The sequence below is a fragment of the Lampetra planeri genome, chromosome 8, assembly GCF_965212315.1.
Source record: "Lampetra planeri chromosome 8, kcLamPlan1.2.h2, whole genome shotgun sequence".
NCBI classification, from domain to species: Eukaryota; Metazoa; Chordata; class Hyperoartia; order Petromyzontiformes; family Petromyzontidae; genus Lampetra; species Lampetra planeri.
Genome location: NC_136114.1, coordinates 14,922,873 through 14,948,646, shown reverse-complemented (window position 1 = coordinate 14,948,646; position 25,774 = coordinate 14,922,873). Strand labels below are relative to the sequence as shown.

Genomic DNA, 25,774 nt, shown 5'->3' with positions numbered 1-25,774 from the left:
ATCATGTGAAGTACCAGGGGCATTTTGGGATCTGCTTATATTCACTCTTGTTTCGCAAACGGCACAAGAGAAACAGGTAAAATCCCCTAATTGTGGAAAGTTACCAAACCCAACAGCAATCATCACCTCCCCAAAACCATTCCTGCGCAACCAAAACTTTACGGACCATTGTCGTGAAACCACTGCTGGATAGACTTCTCCACAACGTGATGGTCGTGGGAGTTTGACTGACCATACTTTATTGCGCTTCGTCAGTGGAGGTTGGTGAACGGACGGGGGAAGTGGAACCCAGGATTGGTTCAGATATCATTTACTGCTGCTGCTGCTAAACGAGGCCGAGAATCGAACTCGGGTAATTCCACTCTGGTGTGATCATACCGGAACGCTTTTGCTGCTGGGCCTTCGTAAAAACTACATTCCGGATAATCATTTTTTTTTCCATTTCTTAACTGGAGTCCAGTCATGTGGAGTTTGTGTTATGAAGAGTTGCCACCTCCCTATTCTTCTTCTTCAACAGATGTGATGTTTGTTTTGCGAGCGTATGAGAGATTTTCTTTTTCATGAACGTTAACTTGTCTAAACGCTTAATACGGAGCCATCTCCTCCCATGGCTTGAACTCGGGGCATGCGATACAAAACAAACTGGAAGGGGGCAGGGGGCGGTTAGAGGGTGGGGGGGGGGAGCTGAAGGGGTGCGGCAGGCAAAAAACGTTAACTATGGTTGATGTTTTAAGTCCTCATTTCTGGAATGCGAATCCCAGGCCCCCCTCCGCACTTTGATCAGCTGCAGGCTGTCTTTACTGGAGCATGGCTAAGCCGTGCGCCTCTCCTCCCACTTACCAACCCTGCTTGAACTCAGCAGCAGACAAACTACGCGGCAGCGGCGGCGGTCTCTACGCGATTAAACAACGAGGAGGAGGAAGAGTTGCCCGTTCTGTTTGGCCGGCCTGCTAAATAATCCCGCACGCAAACAGCGGAGGGGTATTTTTTTCCACGGTTGTCATTTTACCCCAGAAGTTTAAATGGGTTGAGTGTGGCGAGTCAAAATGTGGGTGCTGCCACCTCTTCCGAAGACATCTGACCAGCGTCCACGACGAGTAGGCCAAATACCCTTCAGTGCAGGCCCGTCCATCGACAGAGGTGTTAACAGGCAATTGTCGGGATGCACCTTTACTATACAGCACCAATTGTCCTGTCGACATCGCGTGAGAATTCGTTCTGAACTCAGAATAGCCCACGGAAGTAGATATCACAAAATACCTCTGAAATCCTTCCACGTGACACAGTACAGGGCAGCAATTTCCAACCCGCTCTGCCATTAGGGTAATGTTCAAACTGATATTTAATTCTGGGAATTGGAATTCAGACAAATTAAGTGACAAACCAAATTAAGCATGATGGGTTTGTATGAGCAGTCATTGGCGATCGGGCTGAGACTGTTAACCCACTGCACTTGAAACCCCACATTTAATTACAGGCTATTCTCGCCGGGATTCGAACTCGTGGCCTCAGCGGTGCCGGCTCAGCACTCTGACCTCTGAGCCACGCGGCCACCTCACACCAACATTGGTGGCGTTTGATATTGCCCAGTCTCCCGCAAATACATTAGCGTAATCTGGGTGGCTTTAACGAGCAGGTGTGATAAAATTAATCAAACCGCTGATACAAATAATTTTCTGCAAATTGCACTACAAACCGGCAGGGTTGATTATCATCAGTCAGTGCTGACACTTCCCTGTTGTCTTCCTCAACAAAGCATGAAGAACTGCCTTCCCTGCACAATAAAAAGAAAGAAATCAATTAATTCCATCAGCGCTTTTTTTGTGCGCTGCCACGGGCGCTGCATAGCTAATTAGTAATTACCGGCCCGCACCCTAAGGGAAGGAAATAAAATTTGATTAAACGCGTCTCAGGCACAACAACACGATGGCGCCGTCCATCACTGCCACCGCCACCACTGCCACGCACACAAAATGTTCATTTGTGCTCCAGTACTTAAGCTGCTCCTAAATCAAAACATAGAAAATTCGGAGCGCTTGACATGCCGTCTCTCTCTACACAACCTTCGATTCGTGCCAGTGGCAGCATCAGAAGCGACATCGCAGTTCTGTCAAGTTCTTACTCACTGGCAACCACGCGAGTAATAGGAATCCAATTTGAAAAGACTCCGAAGTTCCACGAAAAAAAACTCCTTCCTGGTGTAGTTAGCGGTAATATTATTTTTCACGCGCGTCTCTCTCTCCGCGCACGGTCAGAGTGGAAGCCCTGTGCGTCAGTTTCCCACAACGTGTTTGTGTGCGCGATTCATCAAGGTTGTCATGTCCGCCCTTCCCTGCCAGAAACATGCAAATAGAGACAATGGGAATATTCGCCCGCGCGCGCGCGCACGCACGCACGCCAGAGAGAGAACGCCCTCGCTGCGCCGCGGACATGTCCTCAATACGTCCGTGCGTAATTGCAAGGAAAACGACGTCAACCCCGTCGCACATTGCTCGCGAAAAACCCAAAAAACCCAACGCGTTCTGCTTTCACAGTGGCGCATTCAGCCGGCCATCGCTATCGTTAAGACCTTGCAGAGGTAGTGTGTCTATTGTTACATTGGGGATTAAATGAAGCATAAATCCACGTACTGTACTTGTAAGCCTCTTTGCTCAAGAACACTAGTAACTTAATCCTGTCTTATACATTACAATAATTACAACAATGACCTTTATCCATCAAATCCTCAGCGAGTCTGAAAATTATGTTTTCAAGAGGGTCCTGTGGCAGTGATATGTTTGGCCAATTGCAGAAAAGAGTGGCATACAGTGGAAGAAAAACAGAGCACCCAGAATGAAAGCATATGGGTATGGTGGGGTTGCACTTAAAACCTTGCACAGATGGTTACAATAATCCGTTGGTGTACTGACATCTCATGGCCACCTCACAGCTCAAGCCTCCAATACCTGACATTGCCAGAAAAGTCTCCCTACTAACCAGACTCAAATCCCTGCTTAGCTTTCATGACGTGATGAGATAGGGCGCATTCAGGGTGATATGGTCTCGCCACCCAATGTTGAAGGTTGTACTCAAGCCCAGGGACCCAGGTCCACCTCGTAAGAGCTGTGCTGTTTATACATGACCTCACCTGGCTTCTGCATTAAGGATTCTCTCTGCGCAGTTGCACGTGCTTCGGATTGAGTGTTTGAGTGAATTTAAATGGCTTGTGTAACGCGTGGCGGTACAGCACGTCTAAGCATGCTGTTCCACGGGGACACGGACACACACGCGTACCAACGCACACGCGGCCCCGCTGTCCTACCCACCTGCACACCTTTACAAAAAAGCCACAACAAGCAAGCAAAAAAAATGTTGCAAACCGCGTGCCTGCCATCAGTCAACGTGAGCAAATTAGGTCCTCCACTGCCCAGCCAACCACCACTGTTCCCAGTTTATCACCAACAAATGAATCAGCACTTTCGGATGAACTCGGCATGAAACCCAAAAAAAGCCTCCTTCTCCTCCCTTTCTTGGGAATGCCATCTGACCTCCTTCTCTGCATGAGTAACAATCCCGCAGAGAGGTTACGTGGCACTTAAAGAATTCCAGCCCGGATAGGATGTTTATGAGATGTCGTGCGTGCGCGCGCTCGGCCCAATTGCGCAGCCGCCGCATATTTTCCTTCGTTTCTTTCCCGTGCCGAGAGACGCTACTTGTGCTTATAACACTGATAATAAACGATTATTTAATAGGCCAGATTAATCACAGCGGACCCCAGCACGAAAACACCAAACGGTTAATTGTTTGTTTTTGGCTTGAAGCGCAAAACTCATACAACAAACCCAGGAACGAGACTTTACATTCTCTTGCAGCAATGCAGAACCTAATGATTTTAATTAAATTCAGGACGTGTTTATCAGTATGCGGTTAACAATACGCAACAGCAGAATGCCAATTACATCGTTAATATGGTTTCTCGCAACAAAAGCGCTGAAACAATTACCTCATGCACTTAAATACGAGCTTACTTGATGCCTCCTTTCCTATGCCAGAGGATTTATAAGCCTTCACCTAAAATGTAATAAATCCATTGTTCCCTAAGCAATGCGAATCAACAAACTAAGCTGTTCCCTTTAGGGTAAATTGAAATATATTCAACTGAACAGAGTAATTTTCCCAACACACTTGCACAAAGGCAAATGTCCCTCGTGGACTGTTAAGACTGTTGGAGGAATGTCACTTCGCAAGCACCTATCAAGACCGGCACTGTGCACGTGGAAAAGTTGTAGACAGCACTGTGCCTGGCCACCTTTGTCTCCCTATTGCCCAAGACAGGTCCAGCCTACGCTGGGATTCCAATGAAAATCACTGGGTCCACATCTCAGTGGGTGAACTATGCACCATTGCTCGAAACTTTCAATAAAAACCGCCGCCATTCGCCACTAAGCGGCAGTGACATCACCACAGCGCTTGTGCCAAGCTAGGTGCACTTTGAGGCCTTCACGTGAAGCATTGAAGGGTTTCGCTGGCAGGTCGTGTGATAGACCCAGGTGGTATGGGTTAACCGACTGATATGACTGGCAGATGCACCACCTGTGTTCACCACTGTGCCAACTCTTTCACACACACACACAGCAGTGTCTCGAAAGCAGGGGTGGGGAGCCTGCAGTCATTGCACAGGGTCCACAGCTTCTTCACAGGCCTATCACTTTGAAGCCGCCCACCGTGGTTATGTATCTGTCAGTAACAGCGACATAGGCGCACTAATCGGATACAAGAGGGGAATATTTTCTGCCTGGCAACAACACCGCGTTTCTAATTTTAGCGTGCCCAATCACTTCCGTCACTGCACGGGCCTCTTGCAGTGACGGAAGCAACCGAGAGGTGTGTGTGTGTTAGTATGGTCCCACCAAAGGTATTTGAAAGTTCTATTTGGCAATGGCTAACATCAGTGGCGAGTGATGTCTCAACAAAGTTATCGCCATCCCTCCTCTTCACCGACCCGCACTGACCAGTGCGAAGTAATGTCAAATAAAAAAACCTCCATAACCAACATGGTGTGGGCAAGGCCTTCATCCATTGGTGGATTGAGAATGGATGGAATTATTTCCTTTTTTTCAGCTCTCCAGTCAGGAAAGGGTTCCGCACCCGCGCTCCAAAGGCCACACAAATACCGAGGGTTATGCAGGGAGCCGCGCTGAGCTAGAGGCCTCACGGAGGAGCAAACACGAAGGGGATGCTGCAATCGTCGGGTGAATGAGGGTTCTGTTGGGAGACGTGCAGCTGCAACACACAGGCCGAGCATGACGAAAGCACGGCATTTTCATCATCGCAACCAGCATTCTGCCGAACAAAAGATAAAATCAGCAACTTCCAACGGCCTGAGAAAACAATTCCTGAGCGAGCGAACCCGAGGCCTGTGAATGCATTTTCGTGCAACAGAGGCCAAGTAGATTTTTTTTTCCCCTCTTGTGCAGCATACTAATTTAATTATTGAACGTGATGTCTTTGTCTCTAGGGCAGATTCTACGCTGCTCCGACAAACGCAGGAATGGCTTTCGGGAGCGTATTTGAAAAAGTATTGTTACCACGGAACAAATCTGCCATTTACGGAGCAATGCGGGAAACATGCTGCATCGTAGTGCGGTACAGTTAGTTAGTGAAGATATCAATGCGCCGCCAACCACACCGCTCACGTTGCTTGTGTCGCCCGAGATGAAATTAGAGCCGATTTTTTTTTTGGTGTGCGGTATTTGTTAATTCCACCAAGAATCAAGGAAACAACAGGCAGGCTGCACTAATCTCGAAACAAAGATTTAACGGCCGGAGCCAAACACGTATTGACTGTACGAGCACCGTGCGGTGTTGACTAGCGGCAAGTCAACTAAATGAGAGGCTCAGGCAGGCTGATAAAAATGATGGCGAGGGACAGACTTAGGCACCGTAGATAAAGGGTAATCGAACCATTCTGGCCATATAATCTTCGGCAACAACAACAAAATATATCGCCTGCAGTTAATCGAAGAGCAGAGGAGGGCAGCTGCGGCTGCTGCTACGTTCGAGGCAAATGATCTTTAGTGCCCAGTATCTCAAGCTGCAGATCGGGCAAAAAATTCTCACGCGATTGCAGTCTGCAAAATCAGCACCATTGTGAAATTCCAGTTGAAAAATTGACTGCAGGAGATATGAGCAACCCAAAAAAAACTGGCTTGCATGTGATCACGCACAAAGGCAAACATCAATAAATCTTTCGTGCAGAGCTACATGGTAAAAATGCCCCCAGCGTAGTTTCGTGAACAACAAACGAACGATTATGCGACTGTACGTCTGCAAACTTTGCGTTAATTTGATCACGTCGCCCAATTATTATGCAGCATTGGGGCGCCGACCGCCACATCGTCCCGCGCTTTGGGTTAAAATCCCTTTCAATTGGGGCCATTACCGTCCAGCATTCATTACGCCCTGGTTATTGCGTTTGATGAAGATTTTTTATTTTTAAAAAAACAGGCCATGACCTTGAAAAGATGGAATTCCTGTAAGCAACAGCACACAAAAAAGAGTGATAATACACTGCCAAACCGTCTCCGTCGCATGCCAATTTTTCCAGAATAAAACGTATATTGCGGCTCTTTAAAGTCTGTTCTGAACACCAATTACAAAGGCCTGAAAAAAAACACAAAAAACTGTTACCCAACGGCTTTCAACTCTGAATGGTTTTCAAACCGAGGGACGGTAAAGCTGCCAAGCTGGCTACAGACGCCGCGAAAGCCAATAAATAACCATAACCGGGTAAGGTAAAGCGTTGCGCCGACCGGCGCGCTTAGTGTTCTCATAACAGGGGGGAGGTGAATGCAAGGGCCAGGCGCTGTTTGGGAACACGCTGTGCGTGCTTTGCGCTGCGTGCATGCCTATTACAGTTCGCCCAGCAGCGAGTGAACCGGACCCACCCGCCGGCACCCCCCCTCCTCCCCGCCCACCCCCAACCTCCCGTCCCGGCGAATACCGCTTGCCTGCCCAAACGCGAGCCAAAGCGGCCCGGCCGACTCAAAAACTTTCTGGCAGTTGTGTCGTCTTGTGCGCTTCTTCATCCAACGGGCACATCTCGGATAGGCGGCGAAAAAAAGCACGTGGTTGTTTTTTTTCTCTCCGTGCTTCCTCTGGCGCTCACGAAAACGACGAGGCGGTGCTTTAAAGTGGAATTTGTGCGCGATGTGTAACATCTGTGGCTGCCTTGTCTCGCGCGGCGTCCTTATTGCAAAAAAAATGCACATCTTTTTTTTTGCAAACAAAGAACCTCTTAAAGGAATGTCACAATAGCGTGGGATAAAAACACAAAACTAAATTGGAACCATTACAGTACCGCCAAAGTGTTTCCACGCTCATACGCGCGGTCACTTAACACATTATTTCCTGATTGTGTGCGATTTCTTGCGTTGCGCTCGGTAGATAGTCCTTTTGCTTTTACACCGTGAATCATGTGGAGATCGGCGCAATTTAACACGCGCAACCGCAGATGCTTGACATCACGTTCGGCGTTTCCAAAAATACGTCATGCGTTATTGTCATGGCCGGTTTAATAGGCCTCATTGTTTTTATAGATTGGACCCATCTATTCACATTACGCACAAACGTAGCATTGCGGTATTTCTTTGAAACTGAGCAATAGTGTTTTTTTATATTTATTACAAAACCCTCCCAGAGTACCCTTGATGCGATGCCTCGAGAGGTGGAACAGGCTGTCACGTGCACAGCAGTGGCTCCGACTCTCTCTACGGTCAACGCACTCGCGCATCGTATGGGAACCAGCATTTATGGCGGTGAAGAGAGAAATTTATGTTCCCTTGGACTTTGAAAGGGGCGAAGGAACCGTAGCACGATTCAACCAGGGTTCGATACAGATTCTGTGAATGGTCTTTTTCTTAAGCCAAAAAAATTCCCAACGTTCTCACGTCTAATTTTGTCACTGGACGTGCGCACATACGTCCCGTTGTTCCATGTACGCTCAGCGGCTGCTCGCGAAACGCCGCTCGATTCCTTTTCCGTTTATTCTTGCGTGACTTTAACGCATCGCTTGTCCACTTTGTAACCATTACAAAATGCAAACCGTGTAGGGCATTATCTTAGGAATTTCGACGCTTCCTCCCAAGTCGGCCCTGTCCCCGCCGCTGAATGCGACTCCTCCATACTCGGACTTGGCACGCAGCAGGAGGCCGCGACGACCAGAACAATAAGGTCAAACGCTGGAGCGCAGAAGCTCAAATGTCAGATGTGAGATGCTGTCGGGATAAACTCCGTGAAATGTAAGAACAGATGGCATGATAAATAAAAAGCCTAAACTCTTCGGAATGCATTTTTTTCGCCCTTGCCCAGAGATCCACGTGAGCAAGCTACGAGCGAGTCGGCAACCGGCACGTGACTTGCCATCCCTCAAAAATACTCAAATAATTCCTCAACATTTTTGGCGAAAACGCAGGGGTGACGACCAGCAATTACCGTGACGACAAGCAATCAGCGTGACGACTGCAGCTACCAAGGCACTTCCCTTTTAGCGAGAGGCATGAACGCACCAGCGCTCAACCGCACTGCAAACACTCACGCGCACTTTCATATCCACTGAGCGCGCGTACACACACACACTCGCACTGCCCCCACATCTCTCAGATCTACAGAGGGATTTAGGGTCCTCGTCAGCGCCGCCACATGATGGCTTACGACACACAACACAAAACGAATACATATGCATTAATACTGTATTCCAGCCTGAAATTGAATGGTTGCAAATTGCAAAGAAGGCTGTGGCTCAACTCAGCCCATCATCCCTCTAGGATCCGTAAAATAGGCACCACTTTGTGGAGAAGTCAACAGTCTTTGTCCTATGGATAGACTTGCCCCCGCCATATGAATGTGGAATATCCATCACTGGCTCGAGGCTGTAAACGGTATTGGCAAAGGAGGGTCAACAGGGGCAGAACTGGTTCCAGATACCACTCACAACTGCTGTTGGCATTGGCCGGAATTCGAACCCAGGTCGCCAGATACACAGCGCAGCGCGCCAACCACTGGGCCCGCGACCTGTATTAGCGTTGTGCACTCTGCGTCCAAAAGGTCCGATTGCGATATTCCTATCGCTCTGGTAGAAGGGAGCGGAAAAATAACAAAACAGAAATTCAAGCGATCCTTTAGAAAACCACTCGAATGTGCACACGAGATAAGTCGTGTGTAATATACACGTGGAGTTAACGCAATCACCATGCAACGGAACTGGAAAATGCATCGAGTGCACAGCAACATTGGCGTCATGCAACATCGAAGCCGAGACACACGTGCACACTCATCGCGGTGGAAGGGGCCTGCCAAGCACCTGAACCGAATGGAATTCTGCCGAGAGCATTACTCAGCCTGGCGCGTGATTAACGATCACCGTTCACTAATTGTGGAGGCATCTGCACACCTACCTTTGCTCTTTGAACATCAAATTCCTATACGTTTTACACACTCTTCATATAATCGAGGACATTACAAATTCGATTTGTATTTTTTTATGCGTGAAAATCTTTCGCAGCTCGACTAAAATTACAAAGCCAATAATGAGTGGAGATGGCGCAAATGACACAGATTACTTTACAGAGGAGTAGACAGATCAGAAGTAGTCAGCCAGATTAAACGGGCGTGAGTTCTAATTCAGAGGAGCAGAGGAAAAATGCACGAATAAAACCAGCCTTGCGAACTAATTAAGGCCCTCTCGCAAGCGGCAGCTTAACCGAGGTGCTGACACAGCACGCAAATTTTCAGCTGCTCCCAAATCCCATCTAAAACCCCTCTCACAGGGTTCGCCAAATCCCAAGCTCAATACAGAGATCTGTGGCGTACGCTGCCCCGCTGCAAATTTTTTTACGCTACGCTAAATGAGCCCTTTAATGGAATACAGCGCCCCGTACCGGAGTTAACTTAAACCGGGCCCGACGGTGGTTGATGTTGATAAACTCGGGGCTCGGTTTGAGATGTGCTCCCTTTTAAGCACAAGAAAAAGAGAGCCCCCCCACCACCTCCGCTCCAACACAAGCGGCGCCTTTGATTTCGCTCCACAATAGCGGTATTCAGCCGCCGTTTCCAAGCAGTTTGTGCGAAACGAGCGTCGGTACGCGAGCGCAAGCCTCTTGCAAAACACAACGGAAACGCGTTTGGTTAAATGTCAGCGTTAAAATACTGGGTGCTCAGCGATGCATTAAAACCCAGCGTTTGTAAGTCATAGGACAGGGCGGCTGTTTTCGGTATAGATTACAAAGCGTTTTCAAAAAAGCCAAAGTTATCACAAGGAGCTGTGTCAAGGTGCACGACCAGTTTGTTTGGATAATGACACAGAGCACGGGACAGTAAATCCATTTACAGTATTTTTAAAATAAAGTTGAACACCTTAATTATCGGGAGAGCTTAAGTGGAGAATAATTAGGATACAAATATAACGACCCTACTGTACATAATTATTTTGTTTAACGGTTACAGGATTACGCCAGAGGTGACTGCATCCCTTTCCCAATCCCAAACGTAAATATCCCAAGCAGACCGTAACGCGGCTACGCCGCTGCACTGAAGCGACTGACAAGGGCATGCGGAAGATGAAATCTACATGTCAGAGTTTACAGCCCTCGATCAATCCACTGCGAGATGAAGGCCTCCATGTCGAGACAGACGTGGGGATTTTGTGTCACCGTACTTCACCACTCTGGTTAGTGTGAGTTGGTAAAGGAGGTGCCCAGGACCAGTTCAGGTATCACTCGCCACTGATTTTGACTGTAGCGGGAAATCAAAACTCATGTCACCGAATTGGAAGTGCAGTGTAACAACCGCTACCTCACCGCTGGAGCCAATATATTTCTCAACAATAATCCCACCACGTATATTTCAAGTTTCCTTTGTTTAACCAGGTGAGAACTCAAAAGCCCAGGAGAGTCTCATTTGCAAGAGTGACCTGGGTATGTCTGAGAGCAGTAGGCTGAACATTAAAATCAAGTGCCCACCAGAAGGTTCCTCGCAGGCTACCCAAGGGTCTCACAATGCTGAAAAGTGCGGCCGAACATTCTGTCCAAGCGTGCGCCCTGTAACAGAAGCCAGCCGCTGCTCGGGCCTGGTCGCCAAATTCTTTCTCATCGTACCTATGGCCCTTCTAATGGAAAGAGGCGTCCATTCGGCACAGTGGCGCTAGGCCTGCGAACACAATTTTGCTTTCATCCGAACATCCAAGCCCTGGCTTGTGACAAGACCCAGAATTGCCGACTCGTAACTGAAAGCGGCTGTTTGATGCTGCCTGAATACCGTATTCATCGTCCCGTGAACAGATGACTTCAGGCCACTATTAAAGTCCTTGCCCGCCTGGGGGCGGCCACCTTTTTTTCGAAGGCAGCAGCAAATAAGCTTGGGTTTCAAGCCAAATAGCACGGGGAGGGGAGGCGGTAGTTGACCGGCCGGTTCTTCGGTCAGACGGCCGACCACGGCTCTCACGCAGGCAAGCAAGCAAGCTCGCTTCTCAGCCCCTAAAATTATCCCGAAGGCATCACTCGCCGTGCGGGCCGAACGGGCGAGCGAGCGTATCGATTTCTGCAGAGAGGCCACGGCGCGTCTCACGGCTGACCGTGCCACCTGGCTCTCATACCAAGCCTCCGCGTGACCGCAATTACCAAAGCGTTACCTTTCACGCTTTAAAGGGACGCGCGGAGGGCCGATGCGACGCGCCGGCGAGGCATCTTGTCTTTCACTTTGCACGAATTCAAGTCGTGGGCCACGTACGCCTCCGTCAGACTTATTATAAACGCCCAAGGCACATTACCGGGTAATTACTAAAGCATATGGCAGCTTGACTAAGCCGTGCCTCTCATGCTTATTATTATTACAGTGTTCCATGACAGGCATCCTTCTGTCCGGGGGAAAAGAAAAAATATATTTGTACGTGGGGGGGACCAGTAACAAGGCTTTGGATGGCCCTGGCTGGGATTTGGACGGCCACCAAAACCGAGCGCTGCTGTTGCCATCCCCGATAACAGTGGGCGAGAGTTGGGCCCGGCACAACAGAGCCCTTTAATTAATCTATTAAGTCACGAGGGGTCTGCGACAGGAGGTGATTAGGGGGCCGGGTGAGATTAGGCTCATCCCAGATTTCTGCTCGCTTATACAAAGGCAGGTCATACCGCATGCAACAGCAGCCGTGTGCTCGCCTAACCTTAGCCAGCCACGGGCAAACAGGCGGTGGGGAGGAGGGGATGGGTGGATTTATTGATTAAACAGTGCGCTATTTTGAGGGGTTATTTCAGCGATGGTGCATCTCGAACCTGTGTACTCGTAATTAAGGCCAGCTGCTGGTTTTGCCGGCTTGCTTTTGTGAGCAATCAGATGGAGAGATTGAGGGAGTGAAGCAACTTAAGGGCGAAAAGCCGTCAGCCGCTGCGCGTTGATGTCAGAGAACACTCATCCCCTTTGTCCCGGGCTGTCCACATTAATGTTTGTTATTCCGCGATCTCATCGCCGCCGCCTCCGCCGCCGCTCTGGGACCAAACAATGTCGGCGTCGGAACAAAAGTTGGCTCTCATCAGCCCGCCGCGTTCGTACGAGACGCAACAAAGCCGGCCTCCTCTCCCTGCATCACCTCGACTCCACCATCTCTCCCCCCCGCCCCACTTCTATCTCATCCTCATATCTCCCACTCCCTCCATCTCTCGCTTTCTCTCCCTCCAATGCCACCCCCACGACGTCTCTATCCTCTCTCAATGTCTCTCCCGTTCGTTTCTCCTCCGTCTTCTCTTCACCTCCGTCCTCGTCTCTTCTCCCTTGCCGGTCGATATCCTCTACATATCTCCACTCTCCACCTCCTTCGAACGTCCCTCATCTACACTTCCCTCTTCGGCTTTCCTCTCCTCCCCAGCTGCCTGCCCTGCATCTTCCTCGTTCAACTCTCTCCACCATCTACTCACGCATCTCCCTCATCTCTCCGTTCTTCATCGCCCTCTAACCCCCCACACACCCCAGGGCACACGCCAACCCCATACTCTCAACCGATCTCCCGCTCCATCTTTTCTCCTCTTTTCCCTATATCCTTCCCCCATCTCCTTTCTCTATCTCCTTCCTCTAGGACTGCCATCGCTGTCAAAGTCCACTCAGCCCCGCGACCGTTCGTGCATGGGGGGGGGGGGGTCGTCGCTCCGTGCGCCTGCGTCTAACGCGGCGGCGACGCGAATCGTCGAAGGATGGTGACAATGAAGCCACGAGCCAGGGACGAGTCAGCAGGAGGAGGAGGAAAGAGAGGGGTTATTGTTTGGCTGCCAACGCCATGCGACGACCCCCTTTCTCTCTTGTCATCCTCCCTTCATGATCCCTGCTGCTGCTGCTCGCACAACTGAGCCGCAAACAACCACCGCCAGCCACCGCCGTCGTCTACGCGGCTCCGTGTTGAAACGCCTCGTCCCGTGTCCACGTCGCCACCACCACTGCCGCCGCGAGGATTAAAGGCGGCGAACACCGCACAAAAGACGCCATCGGTTCCGCAGTATAAGTGGGGGGAGGCTTGCCCCCCCCCCCCCATTTCCACACACAAAGAAAAAGACCCCCCCCCCCCTAATCCCACACCACACCCGTTAGTCAAATTGAATAATGGGTAAAGTGATGTTAGCGAAAAGCTATTCCAGCCGGCGGTGGTGACGGGGTGGTGGTGAACGCCACGAGCCGCCGCCTTTGTCTCTCCCTAGTGCCGATGTCTGCACGTCCCCTGGGGAGGCCCACGACAAGTTGTGATATCAACATCCACAGAGCCAAGCCGCGTGTCCGGGAGTCGAACCCAGGTCGACCGGGTTCGTGGTGCAGATCGATAAGCACGACGCGATGTACGTACCCCACACACAGCCACGTTACAGCAGAGACACACAGTAACACTCCCACACACTCCCAAGAAGAGCACAAACACACACCACCGCAAAGACACGCACACATTAAACACCTACCACAGAGACAAATATGCCCCCGTGTAGCCGCAAAGGCGATTGAGGGGGAACTGCTGTTAGCGAGCACCTATCCACACCCACTGTAGTAATACTGTGACCCACACAATTATACACACACCCGCATACCACACACACACGACACAAACATACAAGCCACGCAATACACATCGCAACAAGCCCACATTCAACACAAAGACACACAAACACTGCCAACACACACATATACAGTGCACACCACACTGACACACACCGCTGTCCGCACAAGAGACTCTCTCCCACCCCACGACAACACAATAGCACCACCATCACCACCACACCACCACACACCTTATCCGTGGGCGCTCTTCAGTGGTGCCGGGGCCGCGATGCATGGTAGAGACGCCCGCCGGAGGCTCCACCACGGGCCCGGGCCCCCCCGACCCCACGCGGTGCCCGCGTCCTCCCCTCCACCACAACGCCTCGCTCGGACTCGGAGAAGGCCGGTCGCCCCCAGTCGTCGGTCAACCCAGACTCGTCCACCGGTTACTCAACCGGTTCACCAGCACAGCCAACGAGCCGGATCAGCGTCAACCCCCGGGGGGGGGGGGGGGGCAGGGCTTCAAGCAGTGAACAGAGCCAGCTGAGCCAGCCAAGTTAGTCAACCGACCAAGTCAACAGCTGGACAACCCAGCCGCCAGTCTGCTAGTTAGTTGACCGGGGTCAGCCGGTCAACCAGCCCAGCCAATCAACCGGCCGGTCAACAAGCCGGTCAGTCAACCAGGCAGGCCGCCGCTGGCCCCCCACCAGCTGACGACTAAAGCTGCGGAGTCGGCGATACAGTCCGGGCTGTCTGGCTGCCCGACTGGCCAGCAGACAGAGGCGGACGACCGGAATGTGGTCTAGCTACTCTAGTAGAGCGGACGGGCGGCGATGAGAGCGCGGGGCCGGCGCGCCGCTGCTGCTGCTCCTGCGCCGCGGCTGCTTCTGCTTCGCTGCCGCTGCTGCCGGGGTCGCGAGTGGGGGGGGCGCGCGATGCAGGCCCCTCCCCTGTCCGAAGCCACGCCCCCCTTCCTCCGCCACCTCTCTCGCTCGGTGACGGCGAGACGCGATCAGTGGACCGTCGTCGTGCCGATCGCTACCGGCGAGCGGAGCGCGCTCAATCGAGGCAGTCGGACACTCGATTGTCGCGCCTCGTCCTGGTCGGCGCGACGCGACGCCGGTGACGCAATGCCCCGTGCCGTGACGTTCGTTGGACGGAAGTGCGTCACGAGGAAAGAGGGGGTGGGGGGGTGAGAGGAGGGGGTCGCCTCGCGCCGCCGGATCACGTGACACGAGGGAGCAGGGGGGGAGTGAGGGGGGGGGACTGACGCACGGTTTATATTTCCCAATGCAGATTAAACGCGTGACCGTCACGCGTCACGTGCGGCGCGCACCAATCGGCGCGTGAGGCGCCCCCCCCCGTGCGTGTACGCGGTGGGAAATGCGGAGCGGTAGCGCGCGCGTCCCCTCACGCCTGTGTGTGAGGACAGCAGCAGCAGCGGCGGTGGTGGTAGCGGTGCCACGATGGAAACATTCGGGCGGAGAGATGAGGCGAGGGTCTCCCTCCAACGGGCACCGTCAGCCACGCACACGATGCCTTTCCCCCTGCCATGGCCCCGTGTGCCACTGAGCGACCACTCGCTCACCCAGCCCCCCTCGCCTACCACAACCGACGAGACAAAGCAAATGGCTACTGCTGCTTGGTTGATGAACAGCGAGCTGAGCTGCTTGACTGGGGAACAGTCAAACTCGCAATGTCTTACCCGCCACTACGTAAATGCCCACTCTTTCGCCATCCCCATTGCCCACACCAGACAAGCCAACTTATTACATTTTGCCTGACAACGAAACGGTTACCAGCCATGTGGAGTCGTTACCGGGTGCCTTGATAGGGCTGCCTGCCAGGTGTCTCTACGGTCGCTCTCGGCTATGGAGACCACGGAGCCAGAGTTTTACTTTGTGTTCCTCCTCACAAATGTCACAACCACGATACGAGCATTGTGTAAGCGGTGTACCGTGTTTGCTGTGCGAATTACCGCAAAGCTCCCACCGCCCAAAGCATTTCATTGTCTTCAAATCCTGCGTGACCTTGCTTCTTAGCTCTTTGAACTACATCGTTCCCATTCGGCTTTAGCAACCGCCACTTGCCCCGACCATCTCTCGTTTAGCCTCTCCCAGTCAATATTTAGTCAGCCACTCATAATTATGATTGGCACATTTTTTTTCCATAGACCAAACTTGAACATTTCTCAGTCAGCCGAGGTCTATCAAAACTGTAGTCGAATGCAATAAAGTTCAACATACTATCACCAGATCTCGGTCCAAATCAATTCCTGGCACCCACCACAGATTCCAATTTAGAAGCAACCTGCCACTCCTCTCAGCCCTTGGGCCGAATATCAGCCAGATTTGTCAAGGTTGGGGAACCAAAACATATTTCTGCAACCGACGAGCCGCATCATCATAACCCTCGCTTTGGCTGTGGCTTATTTCCTTAGCGTGCTATTAACTGAAGTATATTAGTGGAAATATATTCAAACATTCACTCCCAAATTAAGCCTAGTCTCAAACCTATCCCAGTCTGCCTCCCTATTTCCCAGTTTTTTTTTCTGTTCGTCTTTCTCAGTCTCTAAATATCACCCACAGCTGGGATGACTGACATCTGAATAAAGTTACTTTCTGTGTTTGAATACTCGGGCCCCTTTTTATAACTGGTGGCCGCCACATCCTGCCTCCCGAAGGCAGGAAACCCCCTAGAATGCAATGGCATCAGCAAGCCTTGACCATTACCTCCTGTTTGGCGGCACAAGTGGGAACAGATGTGACATTATTTTCTCTCCAGCTGTTATGCGTTGTCCGATTCAAACTCATAATCGGTAAAGCCATCGATTACTTAATTTCATCTCTCAGCCTTAGATTCTCCCAGTCTCTCTCAATCTCCCTCAGTGTATCTCCTCTGTCACAAACCTCGGACTTGTACCGTGTGTCCTGTTCCCATAAACTTCATTCATGAATTCCTCCTCCCATGTCGAGGACTCTTGTCTACCAGAGTTACTGTTTTGTCTCATTCATTCTGTGTTCAGCCATCACACTGCAGGCGAGAACACTTCTCTGATTTCCTCGCACTGGCTTACTGTAGAATTCCCTTCGATCGTATCTATTTGCTAGGCTTTTATATTAGCCTTGCTCAATTCAAGACATGTTAACTATTTCAACTTTAACAGTGCCGTGTGTTGCTGGCCGCTTGGCGTTTTGGGGTTACTGTGCTCAGCAACCGTGATAATAAAATAAAACCTGCGGGGCCGACGGCGCTTTAACCCCACGAGGTGCCAGGCCCCATGGAGCCCACTCACTCCCCGTGCCAGCAGACTGTGGCAGCAGGCTTCAAGGGCTCGGGGTTATTAATGTTTAAAGCGCTTCCCCTAAAGCGGGGAGTAAAAAAAAAGATTAGTGTCTCCATGGCAATGGTGTGCGTGACAAACGGACACCCTGTCGGGCGTGATGCATTAGGCTTGTGGGCAGAGAGTCTCAGTCACACACACATGCACACGCATTGGGATGTTAGCACTCTTGACAAGACAAACAGGTGTGGTTTCCCACACTGGGTGCAGCTGAGGTGTGACCCTCAATCATTTGGATGGTGGTGGTGATGATGGTGTGGGTTTAAAGAAGAGTGCAGTGCGATATGAGGCGGTAGTAGTGCCTGTCAGAGTGGCTGTAATCCAGACTGGGTGCTGCTCAGGAGAATGAGTGACCTCACCGTTTGGGTGGTGATGATGATGGTGTGAGTTGAAAGAGTAGTGTTTTCCAGAGTGGAGGTAACTGTAAGGCTATTGATATACATATTATAAAACTATCTTGCCATTTGTCGGCTACGCATGCGCATAACCCTTTACAAAAAAATTCACAGCCTTCATGCTCAAGTAATTGTTGGGTGGTGATAATCTTTTAAAAATATATCAATTCCACATTCCGATGCCAAAATCCCAAGAGCTCACAAATCATATCTGAGGGCCAAATCTCATTGCCGGTTTTTTCCCTCTGATGTTTTTTCACGTTGTCCCGCGTGTTGTTTGGCATGATGTCCGGCGTTTCGCTTCACGTGCTGGCAGCTTCTTCAGGAACTTAATTCTGTTGGGAGCTTTTTCCTTATGCTGGGAGATTCTTGGAGAAGTTAATTCAGTCGGGTGTGAAGCATCAGACATCGCGCCGAACACGGGGTATAGCCTGAAAACACATCCTATAGCCGTACAGCACGACTGCGAGAAGATACGCGTTCGTAATTGCTGGTTCTAATTCATTAATAAAGTATCCGTGCTTTGTTGCGTCAATTACTCAATTTCCCCTCTCCTCCCACGCCACTGCAGTTTATCCACTGACCAGTAGGCGGAGGAGCGTTTGATTAAGCCCATGCGCGACATTCCAAAAATGCGCTCGTCCATTGATTCAAGGTTAACAAAACACAATCAGGGGCACAGTCTGTGCGGATGCGCTTATTAAAGGTTGTGGGAGGATGGAGGAAGGTGTGGGGGGGTGCATCTGCTGTGGCCAAATATTGGAATTATGTGCGTCTATTAGGAAATCACTGACGCTGTTGTTGCCATGCAATCGACAAGAGCATGCACGTGCACAACGACATGAATCCAAGTTATTTATACCACTTATTTATCCAGGAGAGCCTCAATCAATCTCAAGACTATTTTTCAGAAGGGTCATGCTACAGTAGAATTTGTTGCCATTATCATGAAGGTGTGTTTGGCTTCACATGGAAATAAATCGGGGTATCTGGACAATACCAGTACAATATAACCCACCACACCACGCAAACAAGGGGGGTGGTGACACTCAGCACTGCCATCTCGTGGTCACACCTTGCAGCCCCGTGCCTATAACACCTGCCAGGCACAGGCGGCCACCCACACCGGTGCTTCGCAACCAGTGTGCCGTGGTACAGCAGTGTGCCGTGGTATTCTATGAATTGGAAAGAACCTCACTATACTCATTGTTTTTTTTCGGTAAAGTCACGTATGTGGAAATATAATATGAATAAAATAAAATTACATTAAAATTGTATTTCCACATACGTGCCTTTACCGAAAAAACCGATGAGTATAGTCATTTCTGCAGTCACGGAAGCTTCAATTCAAGAACCTCACTGTTTGCAATCGAGGACAAACTCACCATGCCATTCAGTGGCCGATCCAGACCCCACTCCGCACATCCCCGCCCTCCCCCCTCTCCATTGGTCACGGCGCAATGCCACAGCGACACAATGTGTTACCACCCATCCGGGGCCAGAGTGATTGTTTGGTTTGGTGTGCCACGAAGATCGAGCAGGCTCGAAAGTGTGACGTGGAGTGAAACAGGTTGGGAAGCACGAACCCGACTCAACCCCATTATTTGACTCAACCCCATTATTTGACTCATTTATAGTGATATGGTCGATTTTGGTATTTAGAGTATGGAAATCAGAAATGGCACTCTCTGTATAGTTACAAACTAAAATAGCTGGAATCTTGATTTGGAACGTAACCTTTTTTCTAAACAGCTACAGTCTACAAATATGCCCATGTGTTTTCAAACGACGAAAATCAACCGCATCATGCGTTATTTATACTGATGAGCTCTAACTTGAAACTTAGTAAACAAGCAGTTAAGACTGCGTTGTCAGTCGATGATGATGAAGTGTATTATTAACATATCCACTGGACAATTTACCTTGGTACACGAATGATTTATCTCAATAGGACATATACTTGTTAATATAACATTGCATGTTCATTCGGTTACTATTTACACTTTTTTCTTACAATTTAATAGCTAGGCACGTGGACATTACAATGTTCACATAATCATCACCAGAGGAGACCCAAGCCCACAGTAGACAACAAGTGACTACCCCTAGGCAGTGTTCTGTAATTAACGCCGTTATAGAATCGACATTCCCATCCACGTACTTGAGTTTATTGTTAAATTTGAATCACAATGCCTATGATTACTGTTGTTACATTGTTTTTATAGCTTTATTTTGGTGATTCGAAAACATATGGTTAATCTAAATTGTCTTATGGTTGTTATTGTTGACTTGCGCCACATTGGGATTTTGCACACAGCGTTTTAATACGTTTTTTTTTTATATTTGCTGGTTTATTCCAGGATGTTTCTGTTATGCGTCGTCGCTTTAAGATGTTCTGTGTTCATATTTTGTTTGTTGTGGTTGCACCCGACTTAAGAGCCGCATGGCTCACAGGGCTATATCTAATAAATGAAACTTGAGTTGTGGCGCAGTGATTTAGCGCTGCAATATGAACCTGGCAAACCGAGTTGATATTCCCAAGCCATCAGTGGCGACTAACAGTTTGAACCAGAACTCGGCCTGCACATCGCCAATCCGCGTTGACCATCGTGGTGAAGTATGGGCAAACAACATCCATGAGAAATCAACTTAATCTCGTTAACACGACACCCATTTGTCATACTCTTTGATACTTTCGGTAAAGTCACGTAGGTGAAAATACAAATAATAATAATAATAAAATAATAAAATAAATAAATAACCTTTCCCTTATTTTTTTTATTTTCTTCTTATTTAGTTACTTTCAATTTATTATTTTTTATTATTATTTTTATCTTCATCTACGTGACTTTACCGAAAGAACCAAAGCGTATGGATCCTTGCAGTCACGAACACTTCAAATCTAGAATGGACACATTTGTCAGTCTATGAGACTGCATTTTATAGTGCGATTACATGACGTACTTATACAATGATATCACAGCAGAGCCTGTAAACTGGCAATGGATAGAACATGTGAGCAGATGAACATTTATTCTTCGTGCAAATTTGCTCCCATCCCAGCTGCTCATACAAATGCACACGCAAGCTGGGGGGATGGGTGACAAATACACATTTGGGTGGCAATTATGGCTCAGTGAAGACACAGTACTCAGAGGGCAGTCTCACTCTGACGGAGGCGCTTAGAGACCAGCACTGTGTTATAGGTAAACATTTGCCCCTGCAGGGATTCGAGTCTCCTCGTTTGTTCATCCACCTTAAATCCCTCTTCTCTTCCACAGTTTAATTATAGCCGTCTGCCTAATTTGTTGTTTTTAACCTACGTTCGTACACATTACAACTGAATGTGAACATACTGTATATGAGGTAGCTTACTTACAGCTTGGTGATCTGTGTAAAGTTCGCATTTCGGTGTCGTTTTGTATTTTAGTATCTTTCTACAAACAATGCTTAACAAACACTCGCGATTGTTTTTTTTATCTATCCAAAAAGATCGCCGTTATATTCGATTTCCCGGAGTGGCAGTGGAAACATTGGGCAAGTATATTTTATATTCTATCCCCCCCACCCCAGTCCAGGCAGAATAATACACGGGGAAACCACAGTGAATCAATTGGAAGGTCACGTGTGGTGGGGTAAAATGTGGGTACTTTCACCTGTTACAATATGATTGGCTAGCGTGGAAGAGTAGGCCAAATAACCTCTAGAAGAGCGCTCCAGAGCACTTCCACGTGGAGTTCCTTTCACCAGAAGTGGCGTGAGCAAGAAATTGCAGTGTTGCATTTTTACCTGTTAATAACCATGGATCTGAAAGGAACATCATACAGATACATCTATATAATGTAATAGAACGCAATGATTAAGTTGACATACATAACCAAATAAAGTGTTCTTTCACAGGCCCATTGCTTGAAACGTTAACCTCCTAATTCTTTTTTGTTAAGAAACAGGTATTTTTTAAACTGCTGGCAACAAAACAATCCAACACAATTCTATTTTTGAACATAATATATTACAGTTTATTACATGCGCCTTATCTCACGAGGTTGCAAATTAACCAAAATGTTCAATACAACAAGCAATGGCAGTAGTATTTCACATGCAGCAATGACCCGCGGTTTGATGGCCCGGTGACTGACCCAGCACCACACACACGAGGAACATATAATACATGTTGGCACCTATAGGCGTGGACCCGAACAGAACCGCCACTTATCTCTGGGATACAATGGAATGGGTGCGTTTACATCACTTACTTGGTTTGAGCAATAGGTGCAAGAACATAAAAGTCACCTTAACTATCATTATAGGGCCTAATAATAATATATGGCCCTCCTTTGTCAATACACCACTGAATAAGGGCCTCCTCACGCGATGTAGGATCATGGGGTTTGTTTGGCCATACTTCATCACGCTGGTCTGTACGGGGGAGGGGGTAGGACTGGTTCAGATATTATTCGCCATAGATGTTAGACCGCGTCCAGGAATCAAAACCATACTCTTTGGTTCTTTCGGTAAAGTCACGTAGGTAGAAAAATAAAATAAAACAAAAAATATATCACGACGTTTCGATGAACCTGGCCAACTGATCAAAATGAAATACGCTAACCACTGCGCCACCGCTCAACCTTTTAACCATAATTAGTGTAGATCTCATTCAATGTATATGTAATGCACATACGGATTTTCACGTCATGTACCGTGAGCTAAGCAGTTACCTTTGTAATACGGATGGTGTGGAGAGGCCTTCATTCAGCAGTGGACTGATGATGACATGTGTTGAGGACAAGTGAAATACACGACTATTGTTGTTTGTAAATGTATTACAAACGTGACCGTACGGAATGATGGCAGACATATGGTCAAGAATAATTATTTAGTGGCAGCCAAGAAACAAGGTATCTGAGAGGACACCCACCGAGGAGACGGAGCGATGAAATCAGTTCGGTGTGCAAGTATTCGGGTGCATTATTACATCGTAGGATCGTCAGAGACAGCGGTAGATTGGGGACACATCATCCAGCAGTGGACTGGCCATGTCTGATGATGGTGGTGTGAGTACACACCAAACTTGCTGATAAACATGATGTTGTTTAGCAATGTTGATGGAATTATCATGAATGATCACATTCACTAAAGGTACAGAGTATTGATTGACATTAAAAAAAAACTCTCCGTCACAGTGACCTGCCTGGGGCATCATAAACGTAAATGATTAATCGCAAAAGAACAAATCATAGCCTGCATGGAATTTACGAAAACAGCTGCTGTGCTTACCAAACGCGTTACAAATTAACATGTACTTATATTTTATGAGCATCACGCTTTCTCAAGCACATTTCACGTGCGATTACAGCCCATGAATCCTAATATCCACGCTTGGCAGACAGACAGGTGTGAACAGGCTGACAAATAGGCAGATATCTACTCCAGCTATAAGAAGATAAATGGGCAAGTCACAGATCGGTATACAAATGAGTTCACATCGGTAGGGATGGTTGTTGAGAGGTAATTCGCAAGCTATTCAAGATTAAATTCAGGTACACTTACATCAGATAAAGTGAGGTATGCCGAAATGTTATTTAACATAGGCAGAGGTATGAAACCATGCATTGTATGCAGGGTAGGCAAGTAATGATCTGTCGGTCGTTACTGCCACGTATCTAGACACGGAATCGAACGTTATATGCGGGTAGGCAGAAAGTTTATTCGTAGGCAAAAAGATTACTGGCAGGTAGGCAGATAGTTACACCTTGGTGGTAGGTGAACATACATCAAACATAGGTGATAGGGTTATCGGTATGCAGGTAATTGAGTCAGTCTCTCTCTATAACGGGTTGTCTAAGATCCGTGTACTTTGCTGTATGAGGCGCTCACCTCGCCCCTTGCGGATTGTGGAGGGTTATTTCACCATACTTCACCGCGTTCGTGAGTGCGGGTACGCAGGTACAATGTTATTATTAATTAACAACAGCACGTAGAGTGACAGGCAAAGCTCTGCAGCTGCATCAATACAGAACTAGCGCACACCTCCACATGCCCGCATGCCCCCACCGACCTACCGAGCCGTGAGAGATTACTAAACACTTTGCACACAGCACGGACGGCTGGTGACGATCCCAGCAGAGGAAACACGTTTGTAGTTAGACGGCGTTAAAGACGACGTCAGGCGTATTCAGGTTATCGGCGGACACAACACTGCAGCGGGAAACGTGGAGGAGGGCGAGTGAAGGTCTACGCGAGGCTCGGCCTGCTCCTAACCGGGACCTCGGTCTCGCCTGATCGCCCTACCGAAAACATGGACACGGCGGCGGCGGAGGAGGCAGCCCAGGGAGGGTGGTGGATCGGTGGCCCCACGGGATGGCTGCTGCTTCTGCTCTTGGGGCTGCTGTGCTGGTAAAACGCACGGTCGCCCTGACCTCTTCGTGCATTCGAGTGCCATTACGTGCGGCGCGGCGTCCGTGACGAGAGTGGTCTCCGCCTAGGCCAAACTTTTACTTAAGTTCGTCACTGACCAATCGAACCAGTGTGGTGAAGTATGGTGAAGTATGGTTAACCCCCCTCCCCTCAAGTGGCTGATACTGCTCGAGACCTCTATCCAGCAAGTGGGTTGCCAAAGTGCTCTCGCATACTGGGGCGATGGATGGAGAGCAGCTCGGGTGTGAAGGCGCCAGGAGGATGGTTAACATCGCAGTCGTGCGAGACATTGCCGTGTTGGGGGCATTGCGGAGGCCTTCATCCAGCAGTGGATTGACCGTGGCTGATGACGAACAGTGCGCGCGTGTTGGGGTGTAATGGGGCTGACGTGAGTCGGCGGGGAACGCATTACGGGCATCATAATGAGCTTAATAGAGTCGCCGCCTGTACGTGTTTAAAGGGCAGCGCACGTGTTTAAAAGGCTGCGCACGCGTGATCCATTTATAGACACCCCACTAAAACAGTGGGGCAGGAACCGCGGGGGCATGGAGCTGTCGTTTAAATGTAAAGTCCCTACCTACGCTTCTCCCACCAATCTCGGTACGCTTATTAAATATGTCAACACTCTCCTCGGTAGGATATGGAGCCATCGCGTTCACAACACCGCAATGCAGTCTTTATTCACGTGTTGAAAGGGTACTATAATATTCTTTGGGTCTTTCGGTAAAGCCAGGAATATGATTTCCTGCAGTCACGAAAGCTTTAAGTCAAGGTAGTATAATAATTAATTATAATCGGTTGGGGTCTCGACAATTGAATCTACCTGTAAACAAAGTCAGACCGCTGACCTTCAGTTAAATGAAAATTCGACTTTGTGTAGACAAGCATTGTGTCACATTTTTGTTGATAAACTAGGGGGAAATTAAAGTGGTCACATATTGACCGTGGAGTAATGGTGTTTAAAAAAGTACTTTAAGTGGGAAGTACTGGACTGTGAGTGAACTTGGACAGGGCACGTGATGGCTAGCGGTTGTGATGACCGATGGCCACGAATAATGAGTGGGCCAGCCAAGGAATCTAAAACACGTTCCAAAAGGACGTCTAACGTGAAGATGGAGTGTTCAAATCAGCTAGTGTGCGGGTCCTGGTGGACCATTACATTTGCAGGATTGCGAAAGATGGCTTTCATCCAGCAGTGGATTTGATCATAGCTGATGATGATGAATAATGGACAAAGTCACGTGAGCACGTTGCCCTGAGGCGCAATGACCTTGAGGCACAGAGGGCGGCCCCCAGCAAGTGCCTCCGGTGGCACCGTGGGGGAGATGGCCAGGTCTGCCTGCCCACCTCTCACCTCCGCACTCTCTCCCTCTCAGCAGCAACCCTGAGGTCATAAACCAGGGGATCCTGACCGCAGAGTACAAACATTCATAAAGCTGCAGCAAGGAGACGATATTCATTGTTGGTGCGGTGTCCTGTTTGTGTGTGTGAGACCTCTGGTGACCCACCTCCTCTTCCCGTTGCCACACGGGGGGGGGGGGGGGGCTTAATCTACCTTGACTGTTGTTTTGAACTGACA

General features: G+C 49.1%; 1 protein-coding gene across 4 annotated transcripts in view; it reads right to left on the bottom strand.

Moving 5' to 3' along the window:
• The window catches only part of HIPK2 (homeodomain interacting protein kinase 2), a 61,484-nt gene extending 46,527 nt beyond the window's left edge, over positions 1–14,957 (bottom strand). For 3 of the 4 annotated variants that reach the window (XM_078597157.1, XM_078597160.1, XM_078597159.1), the window contains exons 1-2: positions 14,292–14,957; positions 1,697–1,774 (exon numbers count right to left, since the gene is read on the bottom strand). In XM_078597157.1, the coding sequence (XP_078453283.1) occupies positions 1,697–1,715 (19 nt within the window). In that variant the 5' untranslated portion in view covers positions 1,716–1,774; positions 14,292–14,957. The remainder of the gene's footprint in view (positions 1–1,696; positions 1,775–14,291) is intronic. The other variant, XM_078597158.1, reaches the window with a different exon arrangement.
• Positions 14,958–25,774: the final 10,817 nt, after the last annotated feature.